Source organism: Dendrobates tinctorius, unplaced genomic scaffold (assembly GCF_039654945.1).
Source record: "Dendrobates tinctorius isolate UK_male_01 unplaced genomic scaffold, ASM3965494v1 ptg000011l, whole genome shotgun sequence".
Lineage (NCBI taxonomy): Eukaryota > Metazoa > Chordata > Amphibia > Anura > Dendrobatidae > Dendrobates > Dendrobates tinctorius.
The window spans coordinates 26,854,400-26,878,792 of record NW_027361679.1 but is presented as its reverse complement, the minus strand read 5'-3'; the positions used below and the strand labels follow the sequence as shown (position 1 = coordinate 26,878,792).

The 24,393-nt window shown below is 41.0% G+C and overlaps 1 protein-coding gene across 5 annotated transcripts in view; it reads right to left on the bottom strand.

The window, feature by feature from the left end:
* Window positions 1–6,025: 6,025 nt before the first annotated feature.
* COX18 (cytochrome c oxidase assembly factor COX18) overlaps window positions 6,026–24,393 on the bottom strand; it is a 64,647-nt gene continuing 46,279 nt past the window's right edge. For all 5 annotated transcript variants that reach the window (XM_073590449.1, XM_073590463.1, XM_073590472.1 and 2 more), the window contains 4 exons: window positions 18,961–19,127; window positions 15,893–16,008; window positions 15,347–15,454; window positions 6,026–6,251 (listed from right to left, as the gene is read on the bottom strand). In XM_073590449.1, the coding sequence (XP_073446550.1) occupies window positions 6,078–6,251; window positions 15,347–15,454; window positions 15,893–16,008; window positions 18,961–19,127 (565 nt within the window). In that variant the 3' untranslated portion in view covers window positions 6,026–6,077. The remainder of the gene's footprint in view (window positions 6,252–15,346; window positions 15,455–15,892; window positions 16,009–18,960; window positions 19,128–24,393) is intronic.

The following is a 24,393-nucleotide window of genomic DNA, read 5'->3' as shown; positions in this document are numbered from 1 at the left end:
AGTTTTCAACCTTTTTATTTTTATTTTGAACAAAAAAATGGTCAATTGTGAAATTATAAGCATTATCAGCTTATTACAAAATGAAATCAAACAGTTTTCAAGTCAAAACTTTATTCTAGGTGATGTTACATTTGCACATAGGACCCCTTGTTCGAAAGAAGCTTCTGAACTCTCTCGTCCATTGAATTTGTCAGTTTTTGGATGGTTTGTGCTTCAATTGTTTTGCATGTGGACAGAATACCCTCCCAGACCTGTTGCTTAGATGTGAACTGCCTCCCTCCATCATAGACACTCCTTTTGATGATGCTCCAGAGGTTCTCAATGGGGTTGAGGTCAGGGGAAGATGGTGGCCACAATAAGTTTGTCCTCTTTTATGCCCATAGCAGCCAGAGATGCAGATGTGTTATTTGCAGCATGAGACGGTGCATTATCATGCATAAAAATGATCTTGCTGCGGAAAGCACGGTTCTTCCTCTTGAACCATGGCAGGAAGTGCTCTTTTAGAAACTCCACATAGATTATGGAGTTCATCTTTACCCCTTCAGGGATCCTAAAGGGGCCGACAATCTCTCTTCCCATGATTCCAGCCCAAAACATTACTCCACCTCCTCCTTGTTGGCGCCTTAGCCGTGTTTTCATGGGGTGTCCATCAACCAGCCATCCTCCACTCCATCCATCTGGACCATTGAGCGTTGCACGGCACTCATCGGTGAACAAAACAGTTTGGAAGTCAGTCTTCATGTATCGTTTGGCTAACTGGAGCAGTTTCTGCTTGTGTGCAGTGGATAGAGGTGGTCGACAGGATGGCTTATGCACAGCTGCAAACCTCTGAAGGACCCTGCATCTTGTTGTTCGGAGGACGTTGGAGGCACCAGCAGCTTCAAAAACTTGTCTGCTGCTATGACAAGGCATTTTTGCAGCTGCTCTTTTAACCTGAGGCAATTGCCTGTTGGAAAGAGTCCTCAATTTTTCCTTATCAGCACACACACGTGTGTGCTGGGAATCAGCTATATACTTCTTGATTGTGCTTTGATCACGATGAAGTGTCTTGGCAGTGTTGATTGTAGTCATGCCTTGACCTAAATACTCCACAATTTGTTGCTTCTCAGCAGCCGACACATCCTTTTTCTTTCCCATTTTGGCAAAAAATGTAGGCTGCTTAATAATGTGGAACAGCCTTCTTAAGTAGTATTACCTTTATTTGGACACACCTGCCAAACTAATTTACACAGGTATCTGCAATTGCTTTCAGTGATATAAAGAGCCCTGACACACATCACCATCAATGCGTTTAAATGACAAACAAAAAAATTCTATCCTTATCACTCCTAAACTCTTTTTGCATAATAATTTGGAACACAGTGTATTTAATAACGAGTGTTCCACGATGATCCCCCCTATAGAACAGTGACATCGGGTGATGTTACTGCTCTACTGGGCCTCCCACGATGCACTGACAGGAGACAATGGCTCCTGCAGTGCATCACTGAAGAGGTTACCCGAGTTCATTCTCTCACTTTACGGAAATGCTGTGTGAGAATATTCTCACACAGCGTTGCAGGTGAGAGAATGAACTTAGGGTTAGGGGACCTCTCTCCCGGCAGCGGAGGGGTACAACGTGGAGGATTACCTCCACCTGTCAGTGCATCGTGGAGGCCCTGTAGAACACTGACATCACCAAATGTCACTGTCCTACACGGGAGATCGTCGTGGGACACTCGTTATTAACTGGACTATGGCGGAAAAGTATGTATAGGTTGTATTATTTTTTTGTTTTTGGTTACAGGAGAGCGAGGGCTTCAGGGAAGAGGTGATTGGTGAGTATGTACTCGATATTATATGTATGTGTCTGTACTGTTTGTTTTTTTTTTTTTTTTTTACATTTTACATGCAATGAGTGATGGGACTACTGTTCCATCATCGGCCAATGCTGTCACTGTCATATATGACAGCATTCATTGCCGAATGGGAGCAGTAGTCCCATCACACGATGCCTAGCCACACACACCCGCACAAACCAGCACACACATAGGGACACATGCACACACAGAGATACACAGACCAGTACACACACATACACGCAGTGCCCTGCACACAGACACGCACATAGTCTCCACCCACACACTTCCCTCCGGATCTGCAGCGTTTCTAGCACACACATCCGCAGCAAATCTGAAGATCTTTTTTACACCTGCGGTTTTGCTGCGGATGTACCTGACTCAATGGAAGTCAATGGGTGCAGAAACGCTGCAGATTCGCAAAAAGAATTGACATGCTGCGGGAAAAAAAATGCTGCAAATCTGCGTAGATTTTTCCGCAGCATGTGCACAACAAACTCGAAATTCCCATTCACTAACATTGGCTGTGCACTACACTGCGGATTTGATGTGAATCCGTGTGGCCAAAAATGCTGCGGATCCGCATCTAAATCCACAACATGTGCCCATAGCCTAAATCATTGATATGTCCACAAAGAAAAAAAAGGCAGCACTCATCTTTCCGGGTGTTGATTCTTTATTCACATGCAGGTAAAACCATTACGGTGCGGGAGAAGAGGTGGAGACAAGGTAGGACTACGGCTGCTTTGTGCTGCAAGCTCTTCCACGGGCCCAAGGTAAAGGGGAGATACCGGGGATCCTGTTTAAATAACTAGAACCGACCCCTTTAACTATTACATTAAACGAACAACATGAAAATACATTGCAAAACATAGCAAAAATTAAAAATGAGCGCGCTTCGCGATTAGAAGAACACACTCATATCATATTAAATCACTGATATAACCAGCTACTTTGTAAACTGAATCTTTCAGGGAGAGACCAGCTATGTCAGGAATTAGTCTGATGCAATGAAGAAAAAGTTCCAGGGTGAGAATAATTATAAGGGGAGAATTGGCATCCTTTTCGAGTTCTGCTTGTGATTGCGAAGTAGTCTGAGAGGAAGCTATCACGCTAAAGGGGATATGCGGGACTTTACAGAAACAAAAAATGTATCTAAGCACTAACAGGCAGATACGATAATTCCCACTTACCTGCCTGATGTGCATGGCGCCTTTCTTCTCTGGCACATAGTGGTCACAGAATGTTCAGCTGACATCATGTCTACAGAGCGGAGGCTTCTTTTCCAGGCAATGGTGCAAGACTTCCGAAGTCATTCAGGAGCATGACACTTTCCTTCTGAAGATAACCCTTTGGAAAAGTGTTTTTGACCCACCAGTGGCCTCAGGATTCAAACCCCCATCAATATGCAGGGTCTTGAGGGACATACAATATATATAAAAATACACTGTAAAAGAGTGCATTTATGGACATTTTAGAGGTTTGTGATTTGCGAAATAAGTACTATCTTCGGGGAATTTCTTCTAAAAGATGGATTCTAATCTTAAAGGGGTTTTCTGGGCTTCCGCTAAATTTCTGGTAACTGTAGATTGGTGAATTCTGCCAGTGTGCATTAAGCACAATGTCAGGATTCCTCTTAGTTGCTAGAGCTGGTGGTCTCAGGACCAACAGTATGCAGTTTTCATACTGATGGTCACGTATCAACTAGATTTTCATTTGCTTCTCTCAATAGAACAGTGAGATTACTGGATGAGACTATATGTGTCGTCTAAAACACTCGTGAAGATGCCATGTGTCCACTGTAGTTCATAATAGGTTTGTTTAGTTTTACGTACAATAAAAGCAGAAAAACATGAGGTGCTAGATGACACATTTAGCAAGATGCCATTTTGAAGTTTTCCTAAACATGCCGTCCAAAAAGGCCTATTGACCAGATGCTGAAAGTGCTCACTGAACACATTTTCCTGTTCTTCACAAACAGAAACTTCCCAATCTTGTCACTGTAATAATCTAGGAATTCCCAGGGTTTAGAGCAACAAGGATTGAAACCCCTTTGGTCGTCCAACCCATGGTTTATGATAATCATTTTGCCACCCTCTATTCATTAGTGTAGGAATTTGATCCCTACAGAAGTTGGACTGTTATAGAAATGCCACAGGAACAAAATGTGAAAAATGATGGAAATTGAGTCATAGTGGGGCCATTAGGGAAGGTAGTCAAAGGTGAGGTATTACCATGTTAGGGACTCCCAAATGGAAACCAGAGGTGACGGTGGTTTTTAAAGCATCATAGCGAAGCATATATGGGAAGCACGAAAGGAAAATACCCTTGTCCTGAACAAGCAATTTTATTAAAACATAACTTTATTTGCAATACAATTCTTGCAAAGGATGAGGGGAATAATAATGAGGTTAACCAAGTAGGTGCTAGAAAAAAAAAATGCAAGACGCATATTTGGTTAACATTAACTCGGCCACTGATGGCACCTACACCACTTTAGGTGGGGATATGAGAGTGGGAGGGGTATTAAATCATCACCAACATAGACCCAATAACAAAAATGCCATGATGGGTCTGTGGACAGTGGGAATTTACGGCAAAAGGTAGTGGATGTAACGAGAGAAAGCAAACATTGGGGTATCAATGGTGTAATTTTCCTGGCTTTTGCATAATTTGTGGGCTGAGGTATGAAATGAAGGTCCAGTTAATGAAGTTGCTGTCCTGATGCTCAGGAAATATGCAACCTCAGTTTGCCATGGTCATACGTGTAGGAGGCTGAAGACCAGAGTTGGATAAAGTGCAAGATATAAGTCACCTGTTTGGAATCCCTCTAGAAGTCACAGCAGGACGGCATCTTTTATCAAGAGGTGTAAATGGTACAGAGTCCTCTCGCCTGTAATACACATTCTAGCAGTGCAGATTATAGATGAGATGGAGGGATCCATGCACAGCAAGGTGGCTCAGTGGTTAGCATTACAGCACTGTGGGATCCTGGGTTCAAATCTCAGGAAGGATAATATCTGCAAGGAGTTTGTATGTTCTCATCCTGTGTTTGCGTGGGTTTTTTCCAGGTTCTCCGGTTTCCTTCCACACTCCAAAAAACATACTGATAGGGAATTTAGATTGTGAGCCCCAATGGGGATAATGCCAATAAGGTCTGTAAAGCAATGTGCAATTAATGGCGCTATATAAGAAGGTAAAATAAATAAATCCAGTAATGATGGTGATAGAGGTCTGTTAAAGTGTCCAGTGGTGCTGTTCAACCTGCCTGTTGGGAATAGAGCAGTTTGGGCTCTACTATGCCACAGTTGCCAGATGATGGACACTGCTTTAGACCATTGCTTCTATAGGTTTGGTAGGTAGCAAAATTAAAAGTTATCCAAATGGAGTATGTGCACTGGTTAGTAGGATTGCTCCAGATGGACATGATGGACGGAGCTTATCCCGTAAATGCTCCGTACAGCGGCAAGGTCCTCCGTTTGTATAGTCCAGTTCTGATTATTGAAAGGAGTTATGTTGTCTGACAGCATAATATTACTGCTAACAATATTATTCCATACCCTAAGAATATTGCATGCAAAGCACTGCTTGCAACGTTTGCTCTAATTGTAGTTTAAAGCTATAGCATAATTTTAGTATGCCCCTTAAAAGGGTTGTCCAGAATTAAAATATTGATAACCTATCCTTAGGATAGGTCAGTATTACAAGGCTAGTGGGAGTCTCACACTCTGCCCGAACAGTATCAGTTGTTGGCAGGTCCCAAGGCCGTAGGAAGCACTTAATTGAAGGACCAGTAACATTACAGACCCAGTGTGTAGTGACCATGAGTAGAAATTGAGCATCAGTACTCGAGAATAGCCGCTATACAGCCTATGAAAGTGCTGTCCAGTCGCCTTATGCTGAGCAGATCCCGCAGCAGTGGAACTTGACGACAGCTGATTGGTGGAGATGCTGGGTCTCAGATTTCCACTCATCTGATAGTAATGACCTATTCCAAGTTCAGGTTATCAACTCCTTAAAGTGGGATTGAGTGATGTGGAGAGTGTTATCAGTATGTTGTTGCTCATTATAAGCCGCTTTGTAAAATTATTAAATGCTACAGGTGCAGACTGGATTTAGATTCTGGTATTATGTATCATCAGTCAATAATATAACTCAGGAATAGAGTAAAAGATGAGGCTTACACATTTTTAAAAGGAACATTTTAATGAACTGATGTAGATGACATTACATAAAAAGCTATTTCCTTTGGATGTATTTTGCTACAAATGCCGCCAGAAGGTCTTTATATGGAGTGTCAGAATCTAACTTTGTGGGTGGAATCCGGAGGAGTCGGCGAACAACCGGAGAACGCAGGAGTAGATTGTGGACCAGACCCACAAGACTGGATGAAACCCAATAGAGCGCCATACACTGCAAAAAGAAAAAATACAATAAAAGCCTAGCAATGTTCTAAGATCCCATATACAATAGACTTCTGGAAATCTTCAATGTTTGACATTTTCATCTTGTAGTTGGTCAAAAGATCTATTCTTCTTAGAAGAGGATCTTTCATCCATAGATATTTCTTCGGAAGAACTTTAGAAAAAGATCATTAATACTTTGCTTAACCACTTACTGACTGCCGATAAGCATTAAAACGGCAGCTGCTAAGGGTACTTATTCCCTCATAGCAGTTTTAAAAAGGCAATCAGGAATAAGGCTGTAGCATCCCCCAGAGTTGGAAAATCACCGGGGGGGGTAGCTGAGAACCCAGAGAACATGATCAGGGCCAGATTTGCAGATGTCCAATCATGTGATCGCCATTAATCAGTGAATAACGGCGATCACAAAAAAAAAGTGTGCCAAATCATGCTAGGGGACAGAAAAATCTAAGTTACCTACCGTTAACGGGATTTTACAGAGCCCATGACAGCACCACCTGAGAGAGGATATCCACCCACTAGTACAGGAAACCTACTGAATAAAAAGGCGATACCTCTCCTCCACATCAGTTCGGTTTCCTGTCCTCGTGGGAGCCTACAGAAGAAAGATGGGAGCTAGATCCATCTATCTTTCATCAGATTGTGAATCTTTGGGGGAAGCCAGAGATAGATCTATTTACCAACAGAAAGAACAGGAAAACAAGGAGCTTCTGTTCCCTGAACCCAAGAGAATGACCATACGCAGTAGATGTACTACAGATCCCTTGGGATTTCCGACTGGCCTGTGCATTTCCCCATTAATGTTGATCCCGACAGTGCTGAGGAAGATTCGGGAGGAGACGGCCGATGTCATCCTCATTGCTCCCCTCTGGCCTAAGAGACCACGGTTTTCTTGGATGAGGAGCATGTCCTTGGCAGAGCACTGGGTTCTTGCCGAATTTCCAGGTCTCCTCAGGCAGGGCCCGGTCCAGGAACTCAGTATTGAGTAGAAGTACCCTTTTGAGCTAGTACAGCCAGGAGTCTCCTTGGGAATGATGCAACAAGTTTTTTTTTCACACCTGGATTTGGGTATCCTCTGCCATTCTTCCTTGCAGATCCTCTCCATTTCCATCAGGTTGAATGGTGATCGTTGGTGGACAGTCATTTTCAGGTCTCTCCAGAGATGCTCAATTGGGTTTAGGTCAGGGCTCTGGCTGGGCCAGTCAAGAATGGTCACAGAGTTGTTCTGAAGCCACTCCTTTGTTATTTTAGCTGGGTGCTTAGGGTCATTGTCTTGTTGGAAGGTGAACCTTCAGCCAAGTGTAAGGTCCAGAGCACTCTGGAAGAGGTTTTCATCCAGGATACCTCTGTACTTGGCCACATTCATGTTTCCTTCAATTGCAACCAGTTGTCCTGTCCCTGCAGCTGAAAAACACCCTCATAACATGATGCTGCCACCCTCATGTCTCACTATTGGGATTGTATTGGGCAGGTGATGAGCAGTGCCTGGTTTTCTCCACACATACTGCTTAGAAATATCACCAAAAAGTTCTGTCTTCGTCTCATCAGACCAAAGAATCTTATTTCTCATAGTCTGGGAGTCCTTCATGTGTTTTTTAGCAAACTCTATGCAGGCTTTCATTTGTCTAGGACTGAGGAGAGGCTTCCGTAGGGCCACTCTGCCATAAAGGCCCGACTGGTGGAGGGATGCAGTGATAGTTGACTTTGTGGAACTTTCTCCCTACTGCATCTGTGGAGCTCAGCCACAGTGATCTTGGGTTTCTTCTTTACCTCTCTCACCAAGGCTCTTCTCCCACGATTGCTCAGTTTGGCTGGACGGCCAGGTTTAGGAAGACTTCTGGTGGTCCCAAACTTCTTCCATTTAAGGATTATGGAGGCCACTGTGCTCTTAGGAACCTTAAATACTGCAGAAATTCTTTTGGAACCTTTGCCAAATCTGTGCCTTGCCACAATTCTGTCTCTGAGCTCCTTGGCTAGTTCCTCTGACCTCATGATTCTCATTTGGTCTGTATCGGCACATGTGACCGCCGGCAGCAACAGGAAGGCTTCGGCTGACACTTTGGTCGCTAGAGAGCAATGAATACTCACTGCTTTGCGCGCACACAGTCCCGGCATGCAGAGCATTGAGTATTTCGGTAGCTGCCCTTTGGCTTGCAAGCAGTGCATGACGTCCCTGCCATGCGCTGCTTACAAGCATAAAGCAGTTGCTGGAATCAGAACAGGATACTGTGAGGGAGCGCCGGGAAGTGTAATGGTTTGTTTTTGTTAATGTTTTCTGAAGGGGCCATGCATACCAGGAAGGGGTGGGGGCCAATCATACCAGGATGCCATTAAAGAGAAATGAATATTCATGGCTGTCCACGCCCAAGGGCGTGGAATGCCGTGAATATTCATTTCTCTTTAGCAGTGGGCACAGGAGTTAGCCGCAGCAGACGACTCCTGCCTCTGTGACCGGCTGCTCCGCCAAAACCGCTCCCCCACCTCCCTAACACAGCAGGTACATCCGGTCTATAAGATGCACCCCCAATTTTCCTCCACATTTTTGGTGGAAAAAAGTGCATCTTATAGTCTGAAAATTATGGTATTTATGCAACATGGTTGCAAAGGCATATCACAATTTAAACAATAGGCGATTTTCTGAGATGCATTTTCTTTATGAGACAAAATAAGATAAAAACACACACCTTATCATAAAGGGTTCTCACTACTGTTGAAACCAGAAGTTTACATACACTATATAAAAAGACACATAAGAATATTTTTCTCAATATCTGACATGAAATCAGAATAAATCTTTCCCATCAATTAGGATTATTATAATAATTATCATTTGCCAAATGCCAGAATAATGAGAGAGAAAGAATGTTTTAAGGCATTTTATTACTTACTGTAAAGTCAAAAGTTTACATATATTTCATTAGTATTTGGTACCATTGCATTTAAACTGAATGACTTGGGTCACACGCATGGGATATCCTTTCACAAGCTTCTCACAATAGTTGGTGGGAATTTATGCCTATTCCTCCTGACAAAACTGCTGTAACTGATCCAGGTTTGTAGGTTGCCTTGCTCGCACCTGCCTTTTCAGCTTTGCCCATAAATTTTCAATAGGATTGAGATCTGGGCTTTGTGATGGCCACTCCAAAACAATTTGTTATCCTTAAGCCACTTTGTTACCATTTTGGCAGTATGCTTCGGGTCATTGTCCATTTGGAAGACCCATTTCCGCCCAAGCTTTAGCTTCCTGGCTGATGTGTTGAGATGTTGCTTCAGTATTGCCACATAATCTTTTCTCATGATGCTATCTATTTTGTGAAGTGCACCAGTCCCTCCTGCAGCAAAACAGCCCCACAACATGATGCAGTTTTAGTTTCATCAGATCACAGGACATGTCTCCAAAAATTAAGGTCTCTGTTCCTGTGTGCATTTGCAAATATTAATCTGGCTTTTTTATGTTTCTTTTGGAGCAATGGCTTCTTCATGGCAGAGTGGATTTTTGGCTCATGTTGATACAGTACTCGTTTCACTGGATATTGACACAATCTTACCAGCTTCCACCATCATCTTCACAAGGTCTTTTGCTTTTGTCATTGAGTTGATATGCACATGTCTTACCAAATCACGTTCATCTCTGGGACATTTTTTGTACAGATGAAAGAGGCACCTTCAGGTATCTTCAAATTGTATTCAAGGATGAGCCAGACTTGTGCAAGTTCACAATTCTCTTCCTGATATCTTGGCTGATTTCTTTATAATACATCCACAAGTGTGTCTCTAATTAACTCAGATGTTGGCAAAAACAGAAGCTTCCAAACACATGACATCATCATATTGTTTAAAGGCATAGTAATCTTAATGTATATAAACTTTTGACTTTGCAGTAATAAAAATGCTTGAAAACATTCTCTCTCATTATTCTGGCATTTGGAAAATATTAATAATTATGGTAATCCTAACTTGACCTACAACGGGAAAGGTTTATTCTGATTTCATGTCAGATATTGAGAAAAACAGGCATATGCGACTTTTTATATAGTGTATGTAAACTTCTGGTTTCAACTGTATACAGTGGGGCAAAAAAGTATTTAGTCAGTCAGCAATAGTGCAAGTTCCACCACTTAAAAAGATGAGAGGCGTCTGTAATTTACATCATAGGTAGACCTCAACTATGGGAGACAAACTGAGAAAAAAAAATCCAGAAAATCACATTGTCTGTTTTTTTTTCATTTTATTTGCATATTATGGTGGAAAATAAGTATTTGGTCAGAAACAAGCAATCAAGATTTCTGGCTCTCACAGACCTGTAACTTCTTCTTTAAGAGTCTCCTCTTTCCTCCACTCATTACCTGTAGTAATGGCACCTGTTTAAACTTGTTATCAGTATAAAAAGACACCGGTGCACACCCTCAAACAGTCTGACTCCAAACTCCACTATGGTGAAGACCAAAGAGCTGTCAAAGGACACCAGAAACAAAATTGTAGCCCTGCACCAGGCTGGGAAGACTGAATCTGCAATAGCCAACCAGCTTGGAGTGAAGAAATCAACTGTGGGAGCAATAATTAGAAAATGGAAGACATACAATACCACTGATAATCTCCCTCGATCTGGTGCTCCACGCAAAATCCCACCCCGTGGGGTCAGAATGATCACAAGAACGGTGAGCAAAAATCCCAGAACCACGCGGGGGGACCTAGAATCATAGAATCATAGAATCATAGAATCGTAGAGTTGGAAGGGACCTCCTGGGCCATCTGGTCCAACCCCCTGCTCAAAGCAGGATTCGCTAAATCATCCCAGTCAGATGTCTGTCCAGCCTCTGTTTGAAGACTTCCATTGAAGGAGAACTCACCACTTCTCGTGGCAGCCTGTTCCACTCATTGATCACTCTAACTGTCAAAAAGTTTTTTCTAATATCTAATCTGTGTCTCTTCCCATTCAGTTTCATCCCATTGCTTCTAGTCTTTCCTTGTGCAAATGAGAATAAAGTTGATCCTTCTACAATGTGACATCCCTTTAGATATTTGTAGACAGCTATTAAGTCTCCTCTCAGTCTTCTCTTTTGCAAACTAAACATTCCCAAATCCTGCAACCTTTCCTCATAAGACAGGGTTTGCAGACCGGTCACCATTCTGGTCGCTCTTTTCTGAACTTGCTCCAGTTTGTTGATGTCTTTTTTAAAATGTGGTGCCCAAAACTGGACACAATATTCCAGATGAGGTCTGACCAAAGAGGAGTAGAGGGAAATAATGACTTCACGTGATCTAGACTGTATGCTTCTGTTAATACATCCTAGAATTGCATTTGCCTTTTTTGCTGCTGCATCACACTGTTGACTCATATTCAGTCTGTGATCTATTAGTATACCCAAGTCTTTTTCACATGTGCTGTCACTTAGCCCTATTCCTCCCATTCTATATATGCTTTTTTCATTTTTATTGCCCAGATGTAGTACTTTGCATTTCTCCCTGTTAAAAACCATTCTGTTAGTTGCTGCCCACTTCTCCAGTTTATTTAAATCTTTTTGAATCCTCTCTCTCTCTTCTCTAGTATTAGCTATCCCTCCTAGCTTTGTGTCATCAGCAAATTTAATCAGTTTACCCTCAATTCCTTCATCTAAATCGTTGATAAAGATGTTGAACAATACAGGGCCCAGGACAGAGCCCTGTGGTACCCCACTTGAGACATTCTTCCAACTGGATGTGCAGCCATTTACGACCACTCTTTGGGTCCGATCACTAAGCCAGTTATGAATCCACCTAACAGTTGCCTTGTCCATTCCATACTTAGTCATTTTTTCAATAAGGATTGTATGAGAGACTTTGTCAAATGCTTTGCTGAAGTCAAGATATACTATATCTACAGCATTTCCTTGATCCACCCAATCAGTGATACCGTCATAGAAGGAAATTAAGTTAGTCTGACATGACTTATTAGTTACAAACCCATGCTGACTCTGTTTAATCACTTCATTCTTATCCAGGTATTGACATACATGTTGTTTAATAATTTGTTCAAAGATCTTTCCTGGTATAGAAGTCAGACTCACCGGCCTATAGTTGCCTGGGTCCACCTTCTTCCCCTTTTTGAAGATAGGAACAACATTTGCTCTTCTCCAGTCTTCTGGCACTTCTCCTGTTCTCCAAGAATTTTCAAAGATTATGGAGAGGGGTTCAAAAATTTCTTCTGCTATCTCCTTCAGTACTCTGGGGTGTAATTCATCTGGACCTGGAGACTTGAATTCATTTAGGTTAGCTAAGTGTTTCCTCACTATCTTTCTGTTTATAGATATCCTGGATTCTTCTATTCCCTTAATAGGACAGTGAATAACAGTTGATGTTGCATTTCCTTTCTGAGAGAAAACAGATGCAAAATAGGAATTTAAAAGTTCAGCCTTCTCAACATCCTGTCTTACCATTTCATCATTTTCATCCTGTAAAAATCCTATAGCATCTTTGACTTTTCTTTTACTTTTGACATATCCCCAAAATCCTTTATTATTGCTTTTGACATCTCTTGCAAGCCTCAGTTCATTTTCAGCTTTAGCTAATCTGATTTGTGCCCTGCAGGTTCTGCAGACAGCATTATATTCTTCTTTAGATATGCCTCCCTCTTTCCATTTTATAAACATTTTTTTCTTCCTTTTTAGCATGTGCTTAAGTTCTGTGTTCATCCATCCTGGTTTCCTTAAATGCTTCCTATTCTTCCCTCTTTTCGGAATTGTTAACAACTGTGCTTTGAGAATTTCATTTTTCAAGATTTCCCATCCTTCCTGGACATTTTTGTCTTTAAGGATATCCAGCCATTGGATCCCTCCAATTCTCTTTCTGAATCCCTTAAAATCTGCCTTTCTGAAATCTAACCTTGACGTCTGAGTCTTCACAGGTCTTCCACCTCTAGTAATCCAAAATTCTAAAATAGCATGGTCGCTACCTCCTAGGGTCCCAGCCACTTTTACCTCCTCAACCATTTCCTCCCTGTTTATAAGGATTAGATCCAAGGTAGCAGTTCCCCTTGTTTTCTCCCTTACCTTTTGGAAGATAAAGTTGTCAGCAAGAGAGGATAAGAATTTCCTTGACCTGTTAGTTTTGCCTGAGAGAGATTCCCAACAAATGTCTGGATAGTTGAAATCTCCCATGACAACTATGTCATATTTTTTGGAGAACTTGGCCATCTGATGCATAAAGAGTTCATCTATATCTTCGGCTTGCACAGGCGGCCTGTAGTAAATGCCTACAATGGTGTCCTTCCCATTGTTCTGTCCTTGTATTCTTACCCAAACAGTTTCCACAGAACTCCCAGTCTCTGAAGCTTCAATCTCTGTGCAGATATACGCGTTTCTAACATACAATGCGACACCCCCTCCTCGTTTATCAAGTCTATTTCTTGCAAATAAGTTGTATCCTTCTAGTCTTGTATTCCAATCATGTGTATTGTCCCACCAAGTTTCAGTGATTCCAATTACATCATATTTCTGTTCCTGTGTTAGTAGTTCCAATTCTCCTTGTTTGTTGCCCATGCTTTGTGCATTAGTATAGAAACATTTTAGTTTGTGATTGGTTTCTCTTTCTCCATTATTTTTATTAATTAGATTATTTTGTCTTTGTTCTTCCCTTCCACTTCTAATAGCAGAGTTCTCAATAGCATTTGTCAGGTGTATGGCTTTTTCTGGTCTTTTGCTTCCCTTCCCATGTTGTTCTAGTTTAAAGCTCTCCTTACAAGTGTAGCAAGGCGACTTCCAAATACATGCTTTCCAGTCTTCGTAAGGTGCACCCCATCTCTAGCAAGTAGTCCATCGTATAAGTAGTTCACTCCGTGATCCAGAAATCCAAATCGTTGCTGACGGCACCATCGACGTAGCCAGTTGTTCACCTGCAGAATCTTATTCCACCTCCTTGTTCCATGGCCATCCACTGGGAGGATGGAAGAGAAGACCACCTGCGCTCCCAGTTCCTAGTGAATGAACTGCAGAGAGATGGGACCAATGTAACAAGGCCTACCATAAGTAACACACTACGCCACCATGGACTCAGATCCTGCAGTGCCAGACGTGTCCCACTGCTTAAGCCTGTACATGTCCGGGCCCGTCTGAAGTTTGCTAGAGAGCATTTGGATGATCCAGAGGAGTTTTGGAAGAATGTCCTATGGTCTGATGAAACCAAACTGGAACTGTTTGGTAGAAACACAACTTGTCGTGTTTGGAGGAAAAAGAATACTGAGTTGCATCCATCAAACACCATACCTACTCTAAAGCATGGTGGTGGAAACATCATGCTTTGGGGCTGTTTCTCTGCAAAGGGGCCAGGACGACTGATCCGGGTACATGAAAGAATGAATGGGGCCATGTATCGTGAGATTTTGAGTGCAAACCTCCTTCCATCAGCAAGGGCATTGAAGATGAAACGTGGCTGGGTCTTTCAACATGACAATGATCCAAAGCACACCGCCAGGGCAATGAAGGAGTGGCTTCGTAAGAAGCATTTCAAGGTCCTGGAGTGGCCTAGCCAGTCTCCAGATCTCAACCCTATAGAAAACCTTTGGAGGGAGTTGAAAGTCTGTGTTGCCAAGCGAAAAGCAAAAAACATCACTGCTCTAGAGGAGATCTGCATGGAGGAATGGGCCAACATACCAACAACAGTGTGTGGCAACCTTGTGAAGACTTACAGAAAACGTTTGACCTCTGTCATTGCCAACAAAGGATATATCACAAAGTATTGAGATGAAATTTTGTTTCTGACCAAATACTTATTTTCCACCATAATATGCAAATAAAATGAAAAAAAAACAGACAATGTGATTTTCTGGATTTTTTTTTCTCAGTTTGTCTCCCATAGTTGAGGTCTACCTATGATGTAAATTACAGACGCCTCTCATCTTTTTAAGTGGTGGAACTTGCACTATTGCTGACTGACTAAATACTTTTTTGCCCCACTGTATCTATTCACATTAAAAAGGGTGTATAATTTCAAATACAAAAAACGTTTCCATTTTGAGATGATGTAAGACGACTTCACAAATACAGTCTTCCATTAAGATGTTAATTAAGATACACACTACACACATAAGTAGAAAAGTGCGTTACTTACCGAGGGAACACTGGCTGCAATTGGAATCATTAGGATTGAAATTCCTCGAACAATGTTGGTTAAGTATTTCTGAAATCTAGACATCTCCACTGTCCGTAAGGCAAACATCTGTTTAGAAGTGAGAAAATGGAGCATTTAGAAATAGCACCGGGATTAAATTTGAAACTATCATTATGCATTATAAATTGGTATCATCTGTAAAGCTTTTAATTGTTATGAGCCCGAAGCTAGAAATATGGCCGAGTACCACAGAAAAGTAATGCAAAGAGATGTAGATTAAATAGAAAATGTCCAACTCATGAGCCTCTTTGTCGTCTGCTTAGGAAGAGTTAGGTTGAGTTCACACAAACTTTTAGACTTTTTATGATAGAAAGCTGATGTATAGGGAACGTAATATTGAAGTCAGGTGGGGTGGCGTGGTATGGACCCTTCACGTTTCATCACACCTTGGTTTCAAAGTCTTCTATAAAAAGTAGAATAGTGTACAAAAAGAAATAGTATAGAAAATAAAGAAAAAAGGAGTGTGCACTGTTTTGTTATGTATACCTCAACTAGAAGCAAGTTGATAGAGCCCAGAAGAACTGGAAGGATCCAAGTGGAATCTGGCATTGTGAGGTCCGGGAACCACAATGCTCCCCCATTCTGCAGCTGCATGTGAACATCTGGAAAAAGCATGGAAGAGTTCATTGAAATTAGCCATGATAATATAAGGTCTTTTTTTCTAGTAGTTAAAATAAATATGTACAATAACAAAGTGTTTTACTAAAATTAAGTTACGTGTGACTAAAAATATCCATATTGATGGAAAAAAAAACCCTCATTCTCTGTCTGGAATGAGTCAGAACCTCATTAGGAACAGTGATTGGAGAACACCAAATCTTAACACAGGTGCAGGTCCCAAAAAAAGGACCTGCACCACATATTTAAGGCACATCTTGTTCATATGGAGGCATTGCCACCAGAGGGAGAACGTACCTACATTACGGTAGGAAGAATATGTAATCTTGTAGAAATGCAAGGAAACCATGGGAGAAAGTAAAATGCCACCTAGTGGCTGCAATGCCAACTACAATGCAATAATCCAAGGACTACGTGTATTGTGATGCACTGAGTCATCTTGACGTTTGACATGGAGAATTGTCTACAATCAAATGTAGGTTCAAAATAGTCATACATAAGAAGGAAAGACATCAACAGCATCCCTGCAAGCTAGCTTCAGCTTACAGACATCACTGCGGCCTTATTCTTATTCCAATTATTCAGTATATTCAAATATTAAACAAAGAATAACAATATTCGATCAGTAAGCAGCAGCATGTGGATTTTTTTAAATGACTGTAGAGGTATTACAAACATTCAACAAAAATGATGAAGGTGGAATATCTATGAATTTCTATATATGAAAATAGGTAGAAGTGTATTCCAGCTATTACAAGTTATCTATCTATCAATAGGATCAGAGATTACTACTAGATCAGAGGTGTCTGACTGCGGAGACCCCGACTGATCCTAATGGGAGGCTTGTTAGATTCAGTCGAGGGGCGACCGCGCATGTCTACTGCCAACCAATGAAATATTCACAACTTTCAGCCAATTTGGCAGCCAACTCGTGTCACTGCCAATTCAAACGGAGGTGGGGTCTTAATGGTCGGAACCCCACCGATCTAGTAGTTAGTACCTATCCCAGTGGAAAGGTTATTACTAATTTTGGGGTTATTAAAAGTGCCCTTCACCCTCCCACCCCATTTATACACTATTTGTGGACCAAGCATTGAAAACTAATCATCACATCATAGACCAAGCTATGGAAAGAGAATAGAGAGGTGACTACTCTAGACCTTATTTTAGCATTGGTTTACAAGATGTAAGCGCAAAAGGTATACAGAGTAAAAATATCAATAGAGTTTACTATTTTTGCAGGCTTCAATACAATAACTAAAAATTGATTAAAAGAATAAAAGTATATTGGAAAAAATGAGAATTTAGCCATTGAGACCCTACCCATCAACCACCTAAACTGTGTCTTTACTATAGCTCCGGCTACATTTCTTATTGTTGTTGCAAAGATTTTTCAAAATTCACAACTAAAACAGCTCAGTTTTGCAAATGAATGCTCTAAAAATGCTATGTGTAGTAGACTGTATTTTTTCACAATGCAGCAGACATCAGCATATTTCTCCAAGATAAGATTTAGGATTTGCATTTACGAAATCAATACATTTCCAGCAAACTGGTTAGCAGTTTGTCCTGTTGCAAATACAACATATCATAAAGCTGTAGCAAAGTACAGTCTGCAGTCAGTAACGCTCGAACCATTCTTATACAACAGAACTCTGGACTTCCCTTAGAGATGAACTTTCACAAATGTTATTATAACCTGTAGTAGCAGAATGCAAAAACTTTTTATTTTTTCTCCATTTTTTTCAACACTCCTTTGTGGAGATAAAGGGCACTGAAATTTCCTGGTGTTAATTTTCTTATTGTTTAATTGGGCGTTTCATTTGGTTCAGCTCTGTGGGTGTTTACTTTCATTGCACTATGACGCTGTCCAATCAGAAAAAGGAGGCACTATAGAGATGTAAAAGTAGAGGAGAACAAAATGAAACACTCAGTTGAAGGATAAGAAAATTGGTGCCAGTAATTTCAGTTCCTTGTATCTCCGCAATGGAGTGGAGGGAAAAAAAAAAAAAGACAAAAACATTTTCATCTACATTCCTGCTATTATGTGCAGGAATGTACAGTTTACAATGTTGAATGGGGGGTATAGTGGGCGCTCCCAGATGTAAGTATCCTGCCTATAAGGGTAGGGGCACAAAGTCACAATGTGCTTTTTGTGGCGAAGATTTTGCAGTCTTTATACCAGGTTCTCTGTGTCATTGGGGGAAGAGGGCTGAACGTGGCTCATGACTACCTGTCAAAGATGAACCATCCGTTTTTTGTGATGAAGATGCATCAGGAATTGTTCCTTTACTCTGGAGTTTTGTAAACCTGAAGCGTCTTTTTTTTAGCACTTTTTGGTCATTTCCTGAGCTTTATTACTAGCGTATGAGAAGTTTTTTTTAAATCTATTAAAGAAAATACTCGCACGTCTTGAAGCAAGAACACTGACAAAACACTAAAAAAAAGGTGCCCTGGCATCTTTTAGCCTTTACATTGGCTTATATTAAAAAGTATTGAGCATTTTCCTAGCAAAAAACGCCAGAAAGGTGTACAGGTTGCTTCTTTTAAACGTTTAGCGTCTTTGAAAGCTTGAAATGGTTAAAAAACGTACAAAAGCCACAATATATAAACAGCAAGATACTAATTATTAGAACTGTTTCTTTTACTGCTTTGTTAGAGTTTTTCCCCACCATTTTTTAAGCACAATACTGAAAGAACAGAAGTGTGAACATACACTAAGGCTGGGTGCGTACCATGTATTGCAGCTGTTTTGCATTTTTTCCCAAGCAAATTTTGTATATAGCAAACATGCTGTACTACATAACAATACCTTGTAGGGGCATATGACAAAACTTTATTAATTTGAACTAATAGCCTGATTATTTACCAAATATAAATGGCACTCGTGAAAGATATCAGGCTATATGCACATAAAAAGGCGAGACAGAATTTACCTGTATTTGAACCACTTGAATTAAAGCTGAAATTCCTTAGAGCCAGAGAAATAAAGATCCACATGGGTATTTGGATCCACATGATCAGGCTGGCCTTAAACGGATGACAATTATCCCGTACATAGAGCTCTTTTATTATCCTTTTCATGTTTTTGCGGAAATGAAACCTGCATGCAAAAACAGAAGCCAATATACAAATAAACAGTACCTTTAACCCCTTCACTACCAAGGGTGGTTTGCACGTTAACTCCCGGGCCAATTTTTACAATTCTGACCACTGTACCTTTATGAGGTCATAACTCTGGAACGCTTTCATGGATCCCGGTGATTCTGACATTATTTTCTCGTGACATATTGTACTTCATGTTACTGGTAAAATTGCATTCAAATAACTTGCGTTTATTTGTGAAAAAAACGGAAATTTGGCGAAAATTTTGAAAATTTCGCAATTTTCCAACTTTGAATTTTTATGCCCTTAAATCACAGCGACAAGGCACACAAAAAACTTAATACATAACATTTCCCACATGTTTACTTTACATCAGCACAATTTTGGAACCAAAATTTTTTTTTGTTAGGAAGTTATAAGGGTTAAAAATTGACCAGCGATTTCTCATTTTTGCAACACCATTTTATTTTTAGGGACCACTTCACATTTGAAGCCACTTTGAGGGGTCTATATGATAGAAAATACCCAAAAGTGACACCATTCTAAAAACTGCACCCCTTAAGGTGCTTAAAACCACATTCAAGAAGTTTATTAACCCTTTAGGTGTGTCACAGGAATTTTTTGAATATTAAAAAAAAAATGAACATTTAACTTTTTTTTCACAAAAAAAATACTTCAGGTTCAATTTTCTTTATTTTACCAAGGGTAACAGGAGAAATTGGACTGCAAAAGTTATTGTGCAATTTGTCCTGAGTACGCTGATACCTGATATGTGGGGGGGAACCACTGTTTCGGCGCATGGCAGACCTCAGTAGGGAAGGAGCGCCGTTTGACTTTTTCAATGCAAAATTGGCTGGAATTCAGATCGGACGCCATGTCGCGTTTGGAGAGCCCCTGATGTACCTAAACAGTGGAAACCCCCCAAGTGACCCCATTTTGGAAACTAGACCCCCCAAGGAACTTATCTAGATATGTGGTGAGAACTTTGAACCCACAAGGGCTTCACAGAAGTTTATAACGTACAGCGGTACAATTAAAAAATCATATTTTTTCCACAAAAATGATCTTTTCACCCCCAATTTTTATTTTTCCAAGGGTAACAGGACCCTAAAAGTTATTGTGCAATTTGTCCTGAGTACGCTGATACCCCATATGTGGGTGTAAATGACTATTTGGGCGCATAGCAGAGCTCGGAAGGGAAGCAGCGCCATTTGACGTTTTTGGCTAGAATTGAGATCGGACACCATGTCGCGATTGGAAAACCCCTGATGTACCAAAACAGTGGAAACCCCCCACAAATGACACCATTTTGGAATCTAGACCCCCCAAGGAACTTATCTAGATGTGTGGTGAGAACTTTGAACCCCCAAGGGCTTCACAGAAGTTTATAACGTACAGCAGTACAATTAAAAAATCATATTTTTTCCACAAAAATGATCTTTTCACCCTCAATTCTTATTCTTCCAAAAGTAACAGGACCCTAAAAGATATTGTGCAATTTATCCTGAGTACGCTGATACCCCACATGTGGGTGTAAACCACTATTTGGGCGTATGGCAGAGCTCGGAAGGGAAGCAGCGCCATTTGACGTTTTTGGCTGGAATTGAGATCGGACACCATGTCGCGTTAGGAAAGCCCCTGATGTACCAAAACAGTAGAAACCCCCCACAAATGACACCATTTTGGAAACTAGACCCCCCAAGGAACTTATCTAGATGTGTGGTGAGCACTTTGAACCCCCCAGTGCTTCACTGAAGTTTATAACGTCCGGGCGTGAAAATAAAAAAATCGTATTTTTTCCACAAACATGATCTTTTAGTCCCCATTTTTTTATTTTCCCAAGGGTAACAGGAGAAATTGGACCCCAAAAGTTGTTGTCCAATTTGTCCTGAGTACGCTGATACCTCATATGTGGGAGAAAACTACTGTATGGGCACACGTCGGGGCTCGGAAGGGAAGTAGTGACGTTTTGGAATGCAGACTTTGATGGATTGGTCTGTGGGTGTCATGTGCGTTTGGAGAGCCCCTGATGTACCTAAACAGTGGAAACCCCCCACAAGTGACCCCATTTTGGAAACTAGACCCCCTAATGAACTTATCTAGATGTGTGGTGAGCACTTTGAACCCCCCAGTGCTTCACAGAAGTTTATAACGACCGGGCGTGAAAATAAAAATATCGTATTTTTTCAACAAACATCATCTTTAGTCCCCATTTTTTTTATTTTCCCAAGGGTAACAGGAGAAATTGGACCCCAAAAGTTGTTGTCCAATTTGTCCTGAGTACGCTGATACCTCATATGTGGGAGAAAACTACTGTATGGGCACACGTCTGGGCTCGGAAGGGAAGTAGTGACGTTTTGGAATGCAGACTTTGATGGATTGGTATGCGGGTGTCATGTGCGTTTGGAGAGCCCCTGATGTACCTAAACTATTGAAACTCCCCACAAGTGACCCCATTTTGGAAACTAGACCCCCCACGGAGCTTATCTAGATGTGTGGAGAGCACTTTGAACCCCCAAGTGCTTCACAGAAGTTTATAACGCCTGGGCGTGAAAATAAAAAAAACATTTTTTTCCGCAAAATTATATTTTTGCCCCCAATTTTTTATTTTCCTAAGGGTAACAGGAGAAATTGGACCCCAAAAGTTGTTTTGTAATTTGTCCTGAGTAGGCTGATACCCTACATGTGGGGGTAAAACACTGTTTGGGCACATGGCAGAGCTTGGAAGGGAAGGAGCACCATTTGACTTTTTCAACGCAGAATTGGCTGGAATTGAGATCAGACGCCATGTTGCCTTTGGAGAGCACCTGATGTGCCCAAACAGTGGAAACCCCCAATTATAACTCCAACCCTAACCTCAACACACCCCTAACCCTAATCTGAGCCCTAGCCCTAGCCCTAACCCTAGCCCTAACCCTAGCCCTAACCCTAGCGGGAAAATGGAAATAAATACATTTTCTTTTAGTTTTATTATTTTTCCCTAACTAAGGGGGTGATAACGGGGGGTTTGATTTACGATTTATGGCGGTTTTTATGTTTGGCGGCTGTCGCACGCTAAAAGACGCTTTTTATTGTAAAAATAGTTTTTGCATCACCACATATTGTGAGCTATAATTTTTCCGTATTTTGACCCACCGAGTCATGTGAGGTCTTATTTTTTGCGGGATGAGTTGACATTTTTATTGGTACCATTTTCGGGCACGTGACATTTTTTGATCGCTTTTTATTCCGATTTTTGGGACGCAGAATGAACAAAAACCAGCGTTTCATGAATTTCTTTTGGGGGGGTGCGTTTACACCGTTCCGCGTGCGGTAAAATTGATAACGCGTTTTTATTCTTCGGGTCAGTACGGTTACAGCAATACCTCATTTAGGTCGTATTTTTTATGTTTTGTCGGTTTTTTGCAATGAAAACAATTTTATATAAAAAATAATTATTTTTGTATCGCTTTATTCTGCGAGCTATAACTTTTTTATTTTTTTGCGGATGATGCTGTATGGCGGCTCGTTTTTTGCGGGACAAGATGACGTTTTCAGCGGTACCATGCATATTTATATGCGTCTTTTTGATCGCGCGTTATTGCACTTTTTGTTCGGTGGTATGATAATAACTCATTTTTTGCTTCGTTTTTTATTTTTATTTTTTAAGGGGTTCGCTAAAGGGGTTAACTAATGGGACAGTTTTATAGGGCAGGTCATTTTGGACGCGGCGATACCAAATATGTGTACTTTTATTGTTTTTGTTTTTTTTATTTTGAAAAAATGGATTTATTGGGGAATATATTTTTTTTTTTTTACTAATTTATTTAGCGATTTTTTTAAAATTATTTTTAACACTTTTTTTTTTTTTACTTTATTACCTTGTCCCAGGTGGGACATCACTGTCCTGTGACAGATCGCTGATCTGTCACATCACAGATTACTGTGACAGATCAGCGATCTGTCACAGGCACTGCTGCAGACTTCCTCATGCCTGCGCTTTGCAGGCAGTGAGGAAGTCAGCTCCCTGCAGGCCCCCGTCGCCATCTTGGATCCGGGGGCCTGTAGGGAAAGAGCCCCCCGCAGCAGCGCTGCACATTGCGCTGCCGTGGGGGGGCTCAGGGAAGCACGGAGGGAGCCCCCTCCCTGCCGATGCTTCCCTTTAACCCCCGGTACACCGCGATTGCGTTTGATCGCGGTGTGCAAGGGGTTAACGTGTCGGGGGCGGTCCGTGACCGCCCCTGACACATTGTGCCGGGTGTCAGCTATGATAATTAGCTGACACTCGGCCGCGATCAGCGGCGCTCACCACGTGGACGCCGCTGATCGCGATGACGTAATATTCCGTCCATGGTAATTAGGTCCATGGTCACATGGACGGAATATTACGTCAATTGTAGGTAAGGGGTTAAGGTTTTATTTCAAGGGAATATCACCTATTGTTTAAATCAGGTTTTCTGTTTCCTGTGGCCTCTAGCGCTATTTTAAACTCATACTTCCTGTGCTTTCAGGAAGAGTATTCAGCAGGCTCCTTATCACCAAAGGCAGGATGACAATCCACCAATCATAATATGTGATGTCACAGCTGACTCTGTTCCCCATCCTTTCACAATGACCTTTGAACATGCTCATTATATACATCAATATAAAGATAGGTTCAGGATCTGACCATTGTGGCTATGTACATGTGTTGTTTCCTGAAACAAAAAGAGGTCTAGAATAGTGAACAGAGTGAAAATTGAAAGATTTTTAATGTTTATTTTCTGATATGAAAGAATTACTAAAATATATATGAAGAAAATTAATAAACTAAATTATACAAGTTTGGTATAGCTGTAATAGTACTGACCTCAAGGATCATGGCATCACCGAAATTTTACCATAATGAAAATTTTACCAAATTTTACATAATGAATGCAGTAAAAATGAAACACAAAAAAATAGTGGAACTACTTCTTTTTAACACACTATTTCACCCCACTTGGATTTTTTTCTCATTTTAAGTATATCACATGGTAAAAAGGTGTCACTTAAAGCTATAACTTGTCCCACAAAAACAAGTCCACACATGGCTATGTGAATGGGAATAATGGTTGTTAGAAATTCGAACATGAAAATTTGTCATCAAAATCTGTCACTAGTGTAGGCTAAGGACCCCCCATAAACTACAAAAACCACTTTACATTCCTTGACTGATGCACGTGTGACATGAGAGCTACCGTAGTAGGTTCATTGTGAGTGCAGGAAAATTGGCTGATAAATGGTCCCTGTACTTTTAGATAACG